Raw genomic sequence first — 18,015 nt, 5'->3', positions numbered from 1 at the left:
GGATATATTTATCAGGAAAGATTGAACAGGCTGGAGCTCTTATCTCTAGAAAAAAAAGGCTTAGGGGTAACCTGATGGAGGTAGTTAAGTTTATCAAAGGTTTTGATAGGTTAGACGTAAGAAAAATGCTTCCACTTGTGGGGAGACCAAAACTAGGAGCCATAAATATAAGATAGTCACTCATAAATCCCATAGGGACTTCGGGAGAAACTTCTTTACCCAAATAGTGGTAAGAATGTGGAACACGCTACTACATGGAGTAGTTGAGACGAATAGTACAGATGCATTTAAGGGGAAGCGAGATAAACACATGAGGGAGAAAGGAATACAAAGATATGCTGACAGGGTTAGTTAAAGAGGTGGGGAGAAGGCTCGTGTAACATAAACACCAGCATAGATCAGTTATGCCGAACGGCCTGTTTCTGAGCTGTAGATTCTATGTATTTCTATGTAATAATAAAATTAATGTTCTGGGAGATTTTAATTATCTACTTAACGATTGTGTGTGTGAGGGGACGGGGGATAAAAGCAAACATGTGAATGAAATTCCTAAAATATGTACAGGATTCCTTTCTAGAAAACATGAGGGGAGAGGAATGAAGTGGTGTGGGAGCAGGGTGGATAAAGTTAATTAGAGTGGTCGGAGGAGTGCATGTAGTATGAACAAATGTTGGGCCAAATGTTCTGTTTCTGTACCGTAGTCTATATGATTCTTAAGCAATATATTAGTAGGGCTACAAGGATAGAAGTGTTGGTAGATCTGGTGAATAAGCTAAATGTGTCTCAGCACCTTGAGAGGTGACCATAACATGATAAGATCCAACTGGAAAGGGAAAAAGTCAAGGCAAAAGATAGAAAATCGTATTGGATTAGAACAGATTTCAGAAAAATGTGGAGTGATCTAGCTGAGGTCAGGTAAAACGGAAACTTGAAACACAGGCTTGTAGAGAAACAGGGGCATGTTTTCGAAGAAAGAGATTGCAAAACTACAGAATAAGTACATTCTATGAAAAAAGAAGGAAACGACTATTAGTTTTAGAATGCCGTGGATAAATAAAAAGGTTTAGAAAGAAATTAAAATGAAATAAGGTGACCTATGAAAGCTATAAAACTAATAATAATAATTAAACAAAATAAAGAACAATATGAGAAACTAAGAGAAGAGATTAAAAGCAGTATAAGGAGAGCTAATGGGGGCATGAGGAACAATTAAACAAAAAGTCAAAAGGAATAGTAAGATATTTTACAAGTATAAAGATAATTGTTAATGACAATTTTAGGATCCCTGCGAGAAGAGGATTGTAAATTTGTCGATGATGATCAGAAAATGATGATGGTATTTAATAAACACTTTCAATCACCCTTTACTAAGGAGACGGGTATCGGAGATGAAGTGAATCCTGAAGTGATTGGCAGTAATTTTCACTTTGTACGATAGTGTAAAACGGGTGATAGCGAATCGGCAGCCTGTTTTTGATCTCTGAATATTTATTTCCACTGACTTCAATGGAAAGAAATTTAAATTAATACAGAGAAGTGTGAAGTGGTTCATTTTGGAAGGAAGAATGAGAGGACACATGGACTTCGATGGAAATAAAAATTGGGAGAGACGTGAAACGGGCTACCGATTCACTGTCATCCGTTTTACACCATCGAATAAAGTTAAAATCTGCACCAAACACTATGCCACAGATACCGTGCGTAACTTGCACCTTCGCCACCTGGGAGCAGATCCCATTATGGAACCTGTCATAATTTCATGTCCAAAAGGACTGAAAGTCGAACGACTTCGAAAACAAGCGTATGATCCGCTCCACCACACTGCCACCTGCCGGTGAAGAGCAAAATTATACCCGAAGATTGGGATCAGAATTAGATGGAAGCTGGTCTTCAGAATTATATTCCAGAAAAATTATGTGCCTTGTTACGACGTGAGGAGAAAACTGGAGCACAGCGCTTTTTCTTCAAGAAATACTATAACAATAACAGTAGTAAATTAATATAAACTGTAGTACTAACGTAAAGAACAGCAACTTTTATTGGGAATTGACTATTGTTATTTAAATGATTCAGTTTGCATTGGGTTTATTCATCAGGTGTTTTTTGGTGTTCTCTTCTGGTAATAACAAGATAATGTAACATTTTGGAGCAAATATACAGCAAAATAGCCCAAAGCTCGATGCTAAAATTGCAAATATTTCCACAGCGACCGTGTATTTGCCGGGAGTGCTCACATAAGCGGGGATAAAAGTTACCCAAACTGCAAAAAATATGAGCATGCTGAAAGTGATAAATTTAGCTTCATTGAACTTGTCCGGTAACGCTCGGGCCAAGAAAGCTAAAATTAAACACATACAAGCTAAGAGCCCGATGTAACCTAACACACAGCTGAAAGCAACCGTGGAACCCACATCACACTCAAGGATAATCTTTGCACTTTGATACTTGGTATTCTTTGCTGGGAGTGGGGGAGATGTCACCAACCAGATCACACATATTACAATTTGGATCAAGGTACAGAGGAAGACAATTGTTCTTTGTTGTGTGGGTCCAAACCATTTCATCACACTACTGGCCGGCAGCGTTGCTTTAAATGCCATCAGGACTACCAGAGTTTTACTAAGAATACAGGAAATGCACAGAACAAAGCTAACTCCGAACACAGTATGACGCACCATACATGACCATGGTGATGGCTGACCAATGAATGCAATGGAGCACAGAAAGCACAGTATTAATGAGATTAGCAGAAGGAAACTGAGTTCCGAATTGTTGGCCCTTACAATGGGAGTGTTTATGAAATATAAGAAAACAATTGCAACAGCTCCTGTGATACAAGCTCCAAACAGTGAAATCGCCGTGAGTGTTTTCCCCATGCTGTCTTGAAAAGAGAGGAACTCAATTTCTTTTGGAATGCACCGATCTCTTCGGTCATTGGACCATTGTTCTAAAGGACAGATGAAACATTCTATCGAATCTGCAGAGGAAATGAAACATATTATTTACTGTATTTTTAGATGAACATCAGAAATGTTACATGAGTGCCTTCACAAGATAATTTACGGATGACGAAGGCGGTTTGTTTTACTTTATCCATCCAGAAAATAACTGTAATAAAATCTTAGAATCATACAGCACAGAAGCAGGCCATTCGACCCATCGTGTCTGTGCCGGCTTTTTGAAAATGCTATCGAATTAATCCCATTCTTCTGCTCTTTCCCCATAGCACTGAAATTTTTCCCCTTCAAGTATTTATCCAATTCGTTTTTGAACGTTAGTAATGAAATTGCTCCCCCCACTACCTTTTCAGGCAGTGCATTCCAGATCATAACAACTCGCTGCGTAAAAGAGAAATTCTCCTCATCTCCCCTCTTGTACTTTTGCCAATTACCTTAAATTTGTGTACTCCGGTTACGGAAACTTATTTATTCATTTTAATGGTCTCTTAAATGATAGCATTGTTTTTGCTTAGCTACTCTATCTGAATTTCAATTCAAAGTGCTGATCATTGATTATTTGAAGAGGTACTTCCTGCTGTCGCTCGTAAATTTAACTTTTACTAGCTTGATCCTGTGTGCCTTGATCTTACACTCGCAATTTGATTTAAAGTAATATTCCAGATTTATATTTGAATTAGATTATCAGTCTTATCTTCTTCTATAAGGTCACATCCTAGACACCTTCTTTCTAGGCTGAAAAGTTTACAAACCGTCCAATTTTCATTTCGACAACGGAAGTTAAAATTAGGCAGCTTCTATAACAGGTGACCGAACTACAACGTCAATTGTACCTGAGGCAGCAAGTTGAACGTTAATCCCAAGTTTCTCCACTTATTTCTCGTAACTCGGACCTCTGAATTTGTGTAGAATTTCTGTAAGGATTCTCACGCTCGTCCGCCCCAACTTCAGCAGAACAACCGTGGGAGCCCCAGAAAAATGGTGTGAATGGTGTTTGTGCTGTTTCTCCGAGGCTGTCATGGCTCTTCCGCCGAAGTTACACTGGACAGGTGAGAGAACCCCCGGTGAAATTCACCACTTGCACTCAATCTGGTTGCTCTTCTCTCTGCACTACTTCAGTTCCTGGATTCTTGGGGACCAGACTGAATAGAGTTCACAAGGTATAGCCTGAACAGAACACTGGGGTAGAAATTCACCTTGAGCGGTAGGGCAAAGCGGGCGATGGCGAATCAGCAGCCTGAATTGCACTCCGCCTGATTTCCTTCTCCATTGGCATCTATGAGAAACAAAATTGGGGGAAGTGCAAAACTGGCTGCCGATTCGCTATCCCCCATTTTACATAACTGCTCAAAACGAATTTATACCCGAGTGTATGCTTTGATTAGGATTTCCCCTGATTTATATTCTATTCTTTAGCCTATGAAGTTCGGAATTAAGAACATAAGAACATAAGAAATTGGAGCAGGAGTAGGCCAATCGGCCCCTCGAGCCTGCTCCGCCATTCAATAAGATCATGGCTGATCTGATCCCAACCACAAATCTAAAGAACACAAGAAGTCGGAGCAGGACCCGGCCACATAGCCCCTGGGCCCTCTGCGCCACCCACAGGGCATTGACCGATCCGAACTCAGCTTCATGTCCAATTTCCTGCCCGCTCCCCATAACCCCTAATTCCCTTTACTTCTAGGAAACTGTCTATTTCTGTTTTAAATTTATCTAATGATGTAGCTTCCACAGCTTCCTGGGGCAGCAAATTCCACAGACCTACCACCCTCTGAGTGAAGAAGTTTCTCCTCATCTCAGTTTTGAAAGAGCAGCCCCTTATTCTAAGATTATGCCCCCTAGTTCTAGTTTCACCCATCTTTGGGAACATCCTTACCGCATCCACCCGATCAAGACCCTTCACAATCTTATATGTTTCAATAAGATCGCCTCTCATTCTTCTGAACTCCAATGAGTAGAGTCCCAATCTACTCAACCTCTCCTCATATGTCCGCCCCCTCATCCCCGGGATTAACCGAGTGAACCTTCTTTGTACTGCCTCGAGAGCAAGTATGTGTTTTCTTAAGTATGGAGACCAAAACTGTATGCAGTATTCCAGGTGCGGTCTCACCAATACCTTATATAACTGCAGCAATACCTCCTTGTTTTTATATTCTATCCCCCTAGCAATAAAAGCCAACATTCCGTTGGCTTTCTTGATCACCTGCTGCACCTGCATACCAACTTTTTGATTTTCTTGCACTAGGACCCCCAGATCCCTTTGTACTGCAGTACTTTCCAGTCTCTCGCCATTAAGAAAATAACTTGCTCTCTGATTTTTCCTGCCAAAGTGCATAACCTCACATTTTCCAATATTATATTGCATCTGCCAAATCTCCGCCCACTCACCCAGCCTGTCTATATCCCCTTGCAGGTTTTTTATGTCCTCCTCACTCTCTACTTTCCCTCCCATCTTTGTATCATCTGCAAATTTTGATATGTTGCACACGGTCCCCTCCTCCAAATCGTTAATATAGATTGTAAAGAGTTGGGGACCCAGCACCGACCCCTGTGGAACACCACTGGTTACTGGTTGCCAGTCCGAAAATGAACCATTTATCCCAACTCTCTGCTTCCTGTTCGATAACCAATCCTCCACCCATGCCAGAATATTACCCCCAATCCCGTGATTTTTTATCTTAAGTAATAATCTTTTATGTGGCACCTTGTCGAATGCCTTCTGGAAGTCTAAATACACTACGTCCACTGGTTCCCCTTTATCCACCCTATACGTTATATCCTCGAAGAACTCAAGCAAATTTGTCAGACATGACTTCCCCTTCATAAAGCCATGCTGACTTTGTCCTATTAAATTATGCTTATCTAAATGTTCCGTTACTGTCTCCTTAATAATAGACTCCAAAATTTTACCCACCACAGATGTTAAGCTAACTGGCCTATAATTTCCAGCCTTCTGCCTACTACCCTTTTTAAATAACGGTGTTACATTAGCAGTTTTCCAATCTGCCGGGACCTCTCCTGAGTCCAGGGAATTTTGGAAAACTATCACCAAAGCATCCACAATCCCTACTGCCACTTCCCTCAAGACCCTAGGATGGAAGCCATCAGGTCCAGGGGATTTATCCGCCTTGAGTCCCATTATTTTACTGAGTACCATCTCTTGAGTGATTTTAATCGTATTTAGCTCCTCCCCCCCGAGAGTCCCCTGTTTGTCCAGTGTTGGGATATTCTTAGTGTCCTCTACTGTAAAGACTGAAACAAAATATTTGTTCAGCATTTTTGCCATCTCCATGTTTCCCACCATTAATTTCCCGGTCTCATCCTCTAAGGGACCTATGTTTGCCTTAGCCACCCTTTTTCTTTTTATATAACTATAGAAACTCTTGCTATCTGTTTTTATATTTTTTGCTAATTTCTTTTCATAATCTAACTTCCCTTTCTTAATCAATCCTTTAGTTACTTTTTGCTGTCTTTTGAAGAATTCCCAATCTTCTATCCTCCCACTAAGTTTGGCTACCTTATATGTCCTTGTTTTTAGTCGGATACTATCCTTGATTTCTTTACTTAGCCACGGGTGGCTGTCATTCCTTTTACAGCCTTTTTTCCTCAGTGGAATATATTTATTTTGAAAGTTGTAAAATAACTCCCTAAATGAACACCACTGCTCATGTACCGTCTTACCCTTTAATCTATTTTCCCAGTCCACTTTAATCAATTCCGCTCTCATACCATCATAGTCTCCTTTATTCAAGCTCAGTACGCTTGTTTGAGAATCAACCTTCTCACCCTCTAATTGGATATGGAATTCAACCATGTTGTGGTCGCTCGTTCCAAGGGGATCCTTAACTAGGACATTATTAATTAATCCTGACTCATTACACAGGACCAGGTCCAAGGTTGCCTGCCCCCTTGTAGGATCAGTTACATACTGCTCAAGAAATCCATCCCTGATGCACTCAATGAACTCGTCCTCAAGGCTGCTCTGCCCAATTTGATTTGTCCAGTTAATATGATAATTAAAATCCCCCATAATTATGGCTGTTCCCTTATTACATGCCCCGACTATCTCCTGATTAATACTTCTTCCAGCAGAGTTGCAACTATTAGGAGGCCTATATACTACGCCCACTAATGTTTTTTTTCCCTTATTATTCCTTATCTCCACCCAAACTGTTTCATTATCTTGATGCTTTGTCCCAATATCATTTCTCTGTATTACAGTGATTCCTTCCTTTATTAACATAGCCACCCCACCTCCCCTTCCTTCCTGCCTGTCCTTCCTGATTGTTAAATACCCTGGCATATTTAATTCCCAGTCGTTGTCACCCTGCAGCCATGTTTCTGTAATGGCCACAAGATCATACCCATACGTAGTTATTTGTGCCGTTAACTCGTCCATTTTATTACGAATGCTACGTGCATTCAGATAAAGAACTTTCAAATCTGTTTTGTGACGCTTAGTTCCTGCTTTATCCTTTTTTAACACTTTACCTATTGGCATTGGTGATTGTTGCTCCAGCTTAATATGAGTTGTTAAGTGCTGAGGCTAATAAAGTTCTCGGAGTAGATTTTCAACTTGCCACCAGAGGTAAAGTTGTATTGTAAATCCGGTGTCTATTATGGGCCCACCTCATTTTCTTTTCCGTTGAAGTCAATGGAAAGGAAAATCGGTTAGTTTCTATAATGGGAAGTCGATTTGCAGCACCAGCATTGTGTCCGGGTGTCAAGTTGAAAATAAACCTCTAGGTCTTTTTCAAGCTCGTAGCTATTTAAATATCATTCATCGAATACGTGTGTTGCCCATTTTTCCTTTCCAAGTGCAACACTTTACATGTATCAGCATGAATTACTTCTCCTATTGTTCTGCCAAAATAAATACTTTGCCCTACTTATTCTGTACCTCCTTGGCACCATCTCCAAATTTGACTAATTTGCATAGGATTTCTCTATCTAGGTTATTTGAGTCAACTAGAACAGGTTGTGGTCCCAACACTGAGTTATTAGGGATCTCTATAGAAACCTCCTCCCCCCTGATATTGTTTCTCTAACAGTGAACTATTGTTTTCTGCCGATCAGCCTGTTTCGTGTCCTTTTTCAAAATTTACCCTGAACCGGTACAGATTTGAGCTGAACCAGTAGCATTTCTTTTACAACTATGACTCAATGCATTTTTCGAAAATCTAGGTAGACCACGTGTTAAGATCTCCCACGGTGCACCAGGGTTGTCACTTCCCCAAAAAAGTCTACAAGATTGGTGAAGCTGTATCTTCCTCTTCAAATGCCAAGTTCAATGCTATTTATTATGTTTTTGCATACATCTAATTCTGGAGCTCACTCCTGATAATCAATTCAAAAACTTACACGGAAATAAAGTAAGATTAATGGGGGCTGAAATTGAACTTTAGTGGTAGCATGAAACGAGCGCAGTGTAAAACGGACTGCCCATTTGCTATTGCCCGTTTCATGTTACTGCTGGACACCAATATCATCCAATGGGTCTACAGTGGCCTGTTTGGTTGGATTTTTAAAATATGCATACCAGATTTTCTAAGTTTTCAATATACTGTTACTTCCCCAGTGTCCAGTGAATCCCTCGTGATTGCCACTATCGCACGAATCTCATCCTATGTATCTCTCAACATTCTGTAATAAATAACGTGTGTCCCTGCAGACTTCTTTAATCACAACTCTTTAAGCCTGAGTATGACTTTCATCTTACATGAATTTCATTAATTCAGCCTGGCTAACGCTAGGGAGAGCATTTTGAACATATCTTCCACTGTGATGCTGATTCTCAAAATCCATTCCTTTTGCATCTTCTCACCTCTGACTTTTTTCTTACTACTTTTAACGTTATGTTATGCTTTGACTCCGCAACTATGCATAATTACTGCACAATTTACTTTGGACTCAAATATAGCGCTTGTTACATGCTTGGTACTGTAACGTGAATTTACAAAGATCAATGTTGCATACTGTACCTGTTTGATTACTAATCTCTCCTTCGGAACATGGTACACAATCAAAGCAGCAAATAGGTTGGCCTTTTAGAGAGGCTTTTCTTGTCCCTGCAGGGCAGCTTTCACTACACACTGAGATTGGTGCCTGCAGAAAGAGTAAATCTACCATTAAAAGTAAGCATGAAGCTGTCGGATTGTAGTAAAAACCCAACTGGGTCACTAATATCCTTCAGGGAAGGAAACCTGCGGTCCTTACTCGTTCTGGCCTATATGTGACTCCAGCCCCACACCAAGGTGGTTGACTCTTAACTTCTGAAGTCATTCAGTTCACATCAGTTGAAGAAGAAGGCCCATCACCACCTTCTTCTCAGGGCAACTAGAGATGGGCAATAAATGCCGGTCTTGCCCGCATTCAATTGAAAAAATGGGGCCGTTTATTCAGAAAAAAATAGGCATAAATGTCTGAAGGTAAAGTTCAAAGTTGTGATATATAGAAAAAATCCTTACTATGTTGCCTCCTCGATGCCAAACGATTCCACTTTCATCCAACGTGAGTTCCTTTCCGGCCGGTAACGCTGCATCATAATAACCAACTTCAACAAACTGAACAGACCCATCGGTCCCCTTCTGCCAGTTTATCAGATCGTAGGAAGCGACGGGATCTCCGTTCTTATCAAAGCTTATTTCTTCCCCAAAGTTGTTGATAAATTTCACTTCTTTTATGTAGTGCAGAAGCTTTGAAAGAAGGTGGAATTGCATTAATAAATTGTACAAATAGCTCACATAGGAACAGGAATAGGCCATTCAGCCCCTTTAGCCTACTCCACCATTGGATCAGATCACAGTTGATCTGTAAAAATCTCACAAAGTTGGGAGCAGGTTTGTTCACCGATAATATTTGTAATTACGTAGAATCCTTCAGATTCGATTTATAATTGGCGGCAGATGCGATACCGCCCATTTTGCGTCCCTGCCCAATTTCGCCCCCCCCCCCCCCCCTCCCCCGAATCCAGTCTTGAAACCCACCTTGCTTTTACCACAAGTGCGATGTTCTTTTATTTGTGTATATTTCTGACAAAGAACATGTACTGAAATTGGACAGGGGTGGAGACGCAAAACAAGTGGAATCGGATTTGTCGCCCATTGTATGACACACCTGATATTCAGTACTATTGAAATCAGTGGAACTGAGTATTGGGTCGATCGTATAACAGGCCATACAGTATGTTTCGCATCCCCGCCCATGTCCCATTTCAAGTTGTCTATTTAACATGAAGAATAATTATCAGCATTGTCCTACCTGCCATGGCACAATATTCGACTTTTCTCCACAGGTTTCGTTGGCAAACGGGCCCTTCCCGTTTTCACAGGATTGTAGATTATGAAGAGCATGAGCTACAGCGTATACCGCTTTGTAAACATTGTAGGAACCTCTTAACTCTGACACATCGGTAAATGTAGTCTCGGTTGTCTCCAAACTCTCTGAACCTGTGCACTGTTTGTAAGGAGACGGTGATGAGTTTTCTGCCAGCGTCTGACTTGGGGCATTTATGCTACAGCCAAAAACTTCCCGCCAGAGTTCTTCCACAAACGGATTGTCTGGTGCTGTGGAAGGGTGGAGTTGGACCAGAAACTCTCTCAGTCCTGGAATTTCCACTTTTCTAATTCCAAGCCCGATTGTTCCAGACAATATTTCCCGAGTTTCCTCTTTCCACAGTTGGAATGATGTGACCCAGGCTTCACTCGCTACCAGCTGTATGTCAGTAATGTTCTGTATGATAAGTTCCTTCACCAAAGTAATTGTGAACCTTTCTGCACAGAACACGATGATCACCTTAGCAGAAGATATTTTAATGGTCTCTACGACTTGTGGAAATCTTTCTTCAGTATGAACAGGGGGGATGAATTCAATAAAAGCAAGACAGGTTTCAAACTTGGCAATCTCTTCAATAAATGCCATCATTCCAAATCGGCCATAATCATTGTCTTGTGCCACGACTCCAACCCAAGTCCATTTAAAATACTGCACAAGCCTGACGAGAGCTTTGATTTGAACGGCGTCGCTGGGAATTGTTCTGAAAAAAGTTGGGAACTCGCGCTTGTCACTCAGACAGGTACAGGAAGAATAGTAACTTATCTATAAAGGAAATCGATATACCAACATGCAAGTTAGAAAAAAACGCAAAAGTGCCAGAGTTATAAAAGATCAATATGTAAAGTCACCCGAATGGCTTTTGTTTAATACATCGGCTGTATTTGTTTCTATAGGGTGAAACCTCCTTAGCTGACTAGGACCTATTGCTTCCCCTTTTTAGAAATGTGTGATGGCTTCCTTGTGTTTAAAGTTCCTGATTAGAACAGATCTGTTTCTGTTCTACACTGTTACTACTGTCGTATTGACCTTTAAGTTTCAAATATTTACAAGGTTTCAATAAATGTAACTTAGACAGCAACGACATCACATACATTGTTTTTAAAAGAAATTCACACACCAGATAATTCCACCAAAGGGGTCATAATGTTTCCAGGTGCATAAATTAACATTCGGAATCGCCGGATAGTCTTTGCTCCACTTATATGAAAGAATTTCTTATTTTTACATTACATTGGAAAATTTGAAACATTTCAAATAAATTATAAAGACACATTGCCATCTCCATAGTCAGGGCTGTTTCAGAAATGTTAAACTATTCTTTTTTCTTTACAGATTGCTGACTAACCTACGCACTTGCAGCATTTTCTGTTTTAGATGTCTTCATCATTTGTAATTGTTTTTGTAAGCCAATAGCTATGGATGCCACTTCCAAAATGGTGAGCAAAATCGCCGCAGCTTTTGAAGTGTGATGATAAAAATAATCATTTCCGAACTTTGCCTTCCTATAAGCCTATAGCTCCTCTGAGAGTAAACATTTTTTTAATGTACACAAACTACATAACACACTAGAGTACCGTAGCGACATAGTAAATACTTTGGTGAAGAATTCTTTTGCTCGGCGTTTCTAGCGAAATCGCGTAAAAGGGCATGGGGGAGGGGGTTGAAATTCAACTTCATCAGGGGCACAAATCGAGCGGTAGTGAATCGGCTGCCCCATGTTACAACCGGCTTGATTTGCTTTCATAGAGTCATAGAGGAGTCATAGAGTTATACAGCACGGATAGAGGCACTTCGGCCCATCGTGTCCGCACCGGCCATCAAGCCCTGTCTACTCGAATCCCATATTCCAGCATTTGGTCCGTAGCCTTGTATGCTATGGCATTTCAAGTGCTCATCCAAATGCTTCTTGAATGTTGTGAGGGTTCCTGCCTCCACAACCCTTTCAGGCAGTGAGTTCCAGACTCCAACCACCCTCTGGGTGAAAAAGTTCTTTCTCAAATCCCCTCTAAACCTCCCGCCTTTTACCTTGAATCTATGTCCCCTTGTTATAGAACTCTCAACGAAGGGAAAAAGCTCCTTAGTATCCATCCTATCTGTGCCCCTCATAATTTTGTACACCTCAATCATGTCCCCCCTCAGCCTCCTCTGCTCCAAGGAAAACAAACCCAATCTTCCCAGTCTCTCTTCATAGCTGAAGCGCTCCAGCCCTGGTAACATCCTGGTGAATCTCCTCTGCACCCTCTCCAAAGCGATCACATCCTTCCTGTAGTGTGGCGACCAGAACTGCACACAGTACTCCAGCTGTAGCCTAACCAGTGTTTTATACAGCTCCATCATAACCTCCTTGCTCTTATATTCTATGCCTCAGCTAATAAAGGCAAGTATCCCATATGCCTTCTTTACCACCTTATCTACCTGTTCCGCCGCCTTCAGGGATCTGTGAACTTGCACACCAAGATCCCTCTGACCCTCTGTCTTGCCCAGGGTCCTCCCATTCATTGTGTATTCCCTTTCCTTGTTAGTCCCTCCAAAGTGCATCACCTCGCACTTTTCCGGGTTAAATTCCATTTGCCACTGTTTCGCCCATCTGACCAACCCATCTATATCGTCCTGCAGACTGAGGCTATCCTCCTCGCTATTTACCACCCTACCAATTTTTGTATCATCAGCGAACTTACTGATCATACCTTTTACATTCATATCCAAGTCATTAATGTAGACCACAAACAGCAAGGGACCCAGCACCGATCCCTGTGGTACCCCACTGGCCACAGGCTTCCAGTCACAAAAACAACATTCGACCATCATCCTCTGCCTTCTACCACTAAGCCAGTTTTGTATCCAAAGTGCCAAGGCACCCTGGATTCCATGGGCTCATACCTTCTTGACCAGTCTCCTGTGGGGGACTTTATCGAAGGCCTTACTGAAATCCATGTATACCACATCCACTGCGTTACCCTCATCCACACGCCTAGTTACCCCCTCAAAAAATTCAATCAAATTAGTCAGACATGATCTTCCCTTGACAAAGCCAAGTTGACTATCCCTGATTAATCCTTGCTTCTCCAAGTGGAGACTAATTTTGTCCTTCAGAATTTTTTCCAATAATTTTCCTACCACTGACGTTATGCTCACTGGCCTGTAGTTCCCCGGTTTTTCCCTACTCCCCTTCTTGAATAATGGTACTACATTAGCGGTTCTCCAGTCCTTTGGCACATCCCCTGTGGCCAGATGTGCCAGAGGACTGGAGAACCGCTAAGTTTCCTAGAGACTTCAAATGAAAAGAAAATCGGGCAGGGTGTATAACAGGCCGTTGATCGCCTCAGCCCTTTTTGCTCCGTGCAGAAGCTGAATTTCGTGCCCACAATTCCTATGGTCGCTTTGATATGGTTTACAAGGTCCGTAGAAACATGGAGGTGAAATTCGACTTCAAAGATAGCCCAAAACGGGGGATAATTAATCGCAACCCGATTTTCTTTTCCAATGAGTTGAATGGAAATTGAAATGGGGCAGGATGTAAAATGGACGGTAAAATTGGTTGTTGACCATTTTGCGCTACCGCCCAAGATGGATTTCACTCCAACCAAGCCCAGAAAAGCTTTATGAGTGTATTTGCCATATGTCTACGCATAGTGATCAAGGCATATTTTCCCTCTATGTTCTAAAAACAGGTTCACCTGTTGGATAGAAATATCCAATCGAAGAGAGCTGCATGAGAGGTTTTAGGATATCATTTCCATACCCAACAGAAGAATTCTTAGCCCTACATCAAAATAATTGTCGTCTTACCATGCCAATGCTGAAAGGGGCCACCACTCTTGAAACTGCAACAGATTGCGATGATCCTCCATCGCCAACAATGACCGGTACGGATGGAAATCCAACACAAGCGTAATTGGAAGCAGTTCCATCCTGCTCGTTGAGTAATTTGAGGGCTCCTTTAAGCCCCTGAGAAGGTGCACCACAACTGTCTAAGATCTTGTAACCAAGAGTTGTGTTTGGAAGCAGCTCTTCATTCCTGTTTATCTCTTCTATGGAAAAGACCATCGTCTGGGCCAAGCGTAGCCCCCTTTGGCTGAAACTATCACATACTCGAAGGATTAGTTCCCAATTTCTTGTGTTGCTGGTTATAAACATTTCAATAAATCTTTTTGAAAATGTCACAACTTTCTAGTCCTAGCCTGCTTATTTTCAGTCATGTTTGCCTCAATCCTTCATGTCCTTAGAGTCACAGCATTATAGTATTTACAGCACAATGCTAAATCTATAACTGAAACTGTCCACTTAAACCACACAAACATAAAGGAAGGAAGGACAGTAAAATACCATCCGATTCTTCGAGTCTTGCCCATCCTGGCACGCTATAACTTACACCCACCATCACCAACCGCCCCCCCCCCCCCACCACCCCCCTTCACCCCTTACAGGCATGAAATAAGGGGAAAACCTTAGGCCAATTTAAGAAAGAAAAACACACAGAAAAATTTGTCTCGGACCACCAAAGCTGCTCAAGGAAGCTTCAGGAGATAACCACGAGTGAGTGACACAACCTTCGATGACCTACTTATTTTCCATATGTAGAAATCTTTGACACTTCTGCTGACGCTTCTAGCTCCATTTAAAATACTTTCAGTCTATTGCATTTTACACCCCGCCCCTTATTCCAGAGTTCGATGACTCTCTGCGAAAAAGTACCCCCTGACATCTAACAAAGTACTATTACTTACATAACTTATAGCACCTCGAGCTCTCCGAACTACCTAGCTCAAATAGCCTACATTTGTATCGAGTCTAATTTTTTTCTCATAATTTTAAAGATCTCACTCATATTTCCTTGAAATCTAGGTTTTTCCAAATTAAAAAAAATCCGATTCTCTTAGCCTGTCGTGGTAACTGAGAGTCGTATTTCTCTTTTTATGCCCTGTATCCGTTTCTATCTTTCCGTTTCAAAAACATACACAGTTCTTCTTTTAATGATGTTGTTGCCCCTGGGTCAATGGTAAAGAGTTTCATGTTATAATAACTATTATACAAGTATTGTGGCTGTAAGACAATCACATCAAAGTATGTGAAAATGGTTTCTTTTTTTTATAATGTCATTTATGCAAAATTATTGGCTGGATCATAGAGTAGAAAAACGATATTAATATATCATTATTAATCCATTTCGGAAGGAGGCAGGTTTAAAGATGGATGAATCTTCTGCAAAATTAAATGATTCAGTTTTATCCATATTCACTATTCTGAACACATAGGGGTAGATGTTGACTTCGTGCGATAGTGTAAAATCTGTGATATCAAGCCAACAGCCCGTTTGACATCTCTTCCCAATTTTATTTCCATTATCATTTATTTCCGTTGAATTCAATGGAAATAAAAAGCGGAAGAGATGTGAAACGGGCTGCCGATTCGCTATCACCCGTTTTACAGTATCGCACCATGTCAAAATTACTACCCCTCCCCCCCCCCCACCCCCACACCACTACACACACACACACATACAAACACAAACTGAAATTCTTTTCGATTGTTCCAATCTAAAACAGGGAGCCAATTCGATTACGGCCGAATTTCAGCCTCTAAATCTCTAAACTTTGTATTTTTGAAACATTGGTGTGAGAATTCCTCTAGTCCCAATATGCGGGGATATCGAACATTTCCGGATGAAGACTCTTCTCTCCCTATTTCTAGTGAAATCAACAACACGTCATTTTAGAGCAAGTTACCTGGTTCTCTTCAAATACTGAATGGAAGAAATCTTCGGAGTATGTCGACCAGAGGAATTCTTACCCCATTTAGGATAATAAATAGTGTGGAGGCATTCAGCATGACCCAACTTAGATAGTTGTTCACGTATTTTAGTAAACAAATTCTGTTTCTCCCCATATTAACAAAATAATTGACATTTTATCACGAACCGCAAAATTTCTAAACTGACAACTGAACATTAATAACTGTTACTCACTCCAGGCAGCGTACTGGCGGAGGTTTGGTGTGGAATGTATTATATTCCGGAGCTGTTCTTAGATGTAAGGAGAATAAACCGCCCAGGACAATGTCTCCATCTTTAAAAGCTTCAGGACTGAACTTCTCCCGAAGTTTACACAAACGTTCAACTGTCGAAATCAAAGTTTCGATCGAGTTGAGTAACAAAATAACCCAAAAGGGATGAAGTTGCATCATGAACATGGAAACACGTTCTACAGATCAGAAATGATCCATGTCTTTGAGTGAAAGGCTATATATCCGCAGTCAGGAAAACACACAGTGACTTCGGGAATAATTAGCACACGTTGGTCCCACCTGAATACTGCAAGATGTGGAGTTTCCGGCTCAAAGCCATCTGTTATTCACTTGAGATGTCAGCGTGACACCAAGTCATTGTGTTTTCCAACGCTCGAGGCGATCTCTCATTAAACAGGCAGTATTGAATTTAATTAGATTAAGTGTATATTTACAGGCTCCTTGGAAATGTTTAACTGTTTTCAAACTGACATGTCATTTGCACGTACGAGGCAAGTATCATTCCCTTTGACTCCCAATGGTGATAGCCTGCTCGTGGAAACTCACTGCAAATGCCGCCCGCATAATCGAAAGCAAAATACTGCGGATGCTGGAAATCTGAAATAAAAACAGAAAATGCTGGAAATACTCAGCAAGTCAGGCAGCATCTGTGGAGAAAGGAACAGAGTTAAAGTTTCAGGTCGATGATGACCCTTCGTCAGAACTGGAAGAAATTGAAGATTGAACAGTTTTTAAGCAAATACAGAGCCAGGGAAAGGGGGGAGGCGGAACGAACAAAAGGGAAGGACTCTGATAGGGTGGAGGGGAGGAGTGATTACATGACAAAAGGGATGATGGTGCAAGGCAAGGAAGTGGTAATGGGACAAGTAAAGAGACAAAAGATGGGTCTAGAGGAGCTGTAAATGGCAACATCAGAACCATTACCAGCACTTGCTGACCGAAAAAATGGGAGCAGTGGTAATGATCTGAAGTTATTTAAATCAATGTTGAGTCCAGAAGGTTGTAAAGTGTCTAATCGAAAGATGAGGTGCTGTTCCTCGAGATTCCGTTAAGCTTCATTGGAACAGTATCATCCGCATAATATTCGGCTAGGCTTGAAAATCGATTTAGGTGGCAGTAACATTTAGTGGAATTTCGTACCATTGGTTCCAATTTCCCAATTAAATGTTGAATAGTCTTGTATTTTATGCACTAACTTAGACAGTTTATCTTAGTCATTCTTTAGAAAAGGGCATCGCTAGCAAGGCCGGCATTTATTGCCTACCTCTAGTTGCCCCTCGAATGGTTTGCTAGGCCACCTTTGAGGGTGGTTAAGAGTGAAGCACGTTGATGTGGGACCAGAGTCACATATAGGCCCTATGAGGTAAGAAGGGCAGGTTTCCTTCCCACAAATAACGTTAGTTATGTAAGTGATTGGTGTAACTTATTTTTGCTAAGGCTTGACTGCTATTATCGATAATTCATGTATTCGAATAAACACACGCACTGGCATAATGACTCAAATAGCTTCCCATTTGGCTGTGATTTCTGCAGTTCTATGATTCATCTGAAGCTATGAGTCATGCTTCCAACAAATCTCCATTTAACGAAAGGATTGGGAAGCTAATATTAAGCATAATTCAGATGACCTCAGCAAAAAAAAGAACTAACCATACTGATAGCATCTCGAACCCAAACAGGGCTATCAGTGAATAAA

The 18,015-nt window shown here is 41.2% G+C and overlaps 1 protein-coding gene across 1 annotated transcript; it reads right to left on the bottom strand.

Annotated features, from left to right (window-relative positions):
- Positions 1–2,069: 2,069 nt before the first annotated feature.
- On the bottom strand, positions 2,070–14,378 carry LOC137330963 (extracellular calcium-sensing receptor-like). Its single transcript, XM_067994541.1, has 5 exons — positions 14,085–14,378; positions 10,221–11,057; positions 9,428–9,655; positions 8,942–9,065; positions 2,070–2,977 (listed from the first exon to the last, which is right to left on the bottom strand). The coding sequence occupies exons 1-5, from the start codon at positions 14,340–14,342 to the stop codon at positions 2,070–2,072; spliced, it is 2,355 nt and encodes a 784-aa protein (XP_067850642.1). The 5' UTR covers positions 14,343–14,378.
- Positions 14,379–18,015: the final 3,637 nt, after the last annotated feature.

Source organism: Heptranchias perlo, chromosome 13 (assembly GCF_035084215.1).
Source record: "Heptranchias perlo isolate sHepPer1 chromosome 13, sHepPer1.hap1, whole genome shotgun sequence".
NCBI classification, from domain to species: Eukaryota; Metazoa; Chordata; class Chondrichthyes; order Hexanchiformes; family Hexanchidae; genus Heptranchias; species Heptranchias perlo.
This window is presented reverse-complemented; position numbering and strand designations above follow the sequence as displayed.

Excerpts from the sequence above, each read along its gene's own strand:
- LOC137330963 (XM_067994541.1), bottom strand. The coding sequence starts at position 14,342 with ATGGTCTTTTCCATAGAAGAGATAAACAGGAATGAAGAGCTGCTTCCA. Across the intron at positions 11,058-14,084 it reads CCCCTTTCAGCATTGGCATG|ATAAGTTACTATTCTTCCTG; the intron begins GTAAGACGACAA and ends TTTCCTTTATAG. Across the intron at positions 9,656-10,220 it reads CGAATATTGTGCCATGGCAG|CTTCTGCACTACATAAAAGA; the intron begins GTAGGACAATGC and ends CTTCTTTCAAAG.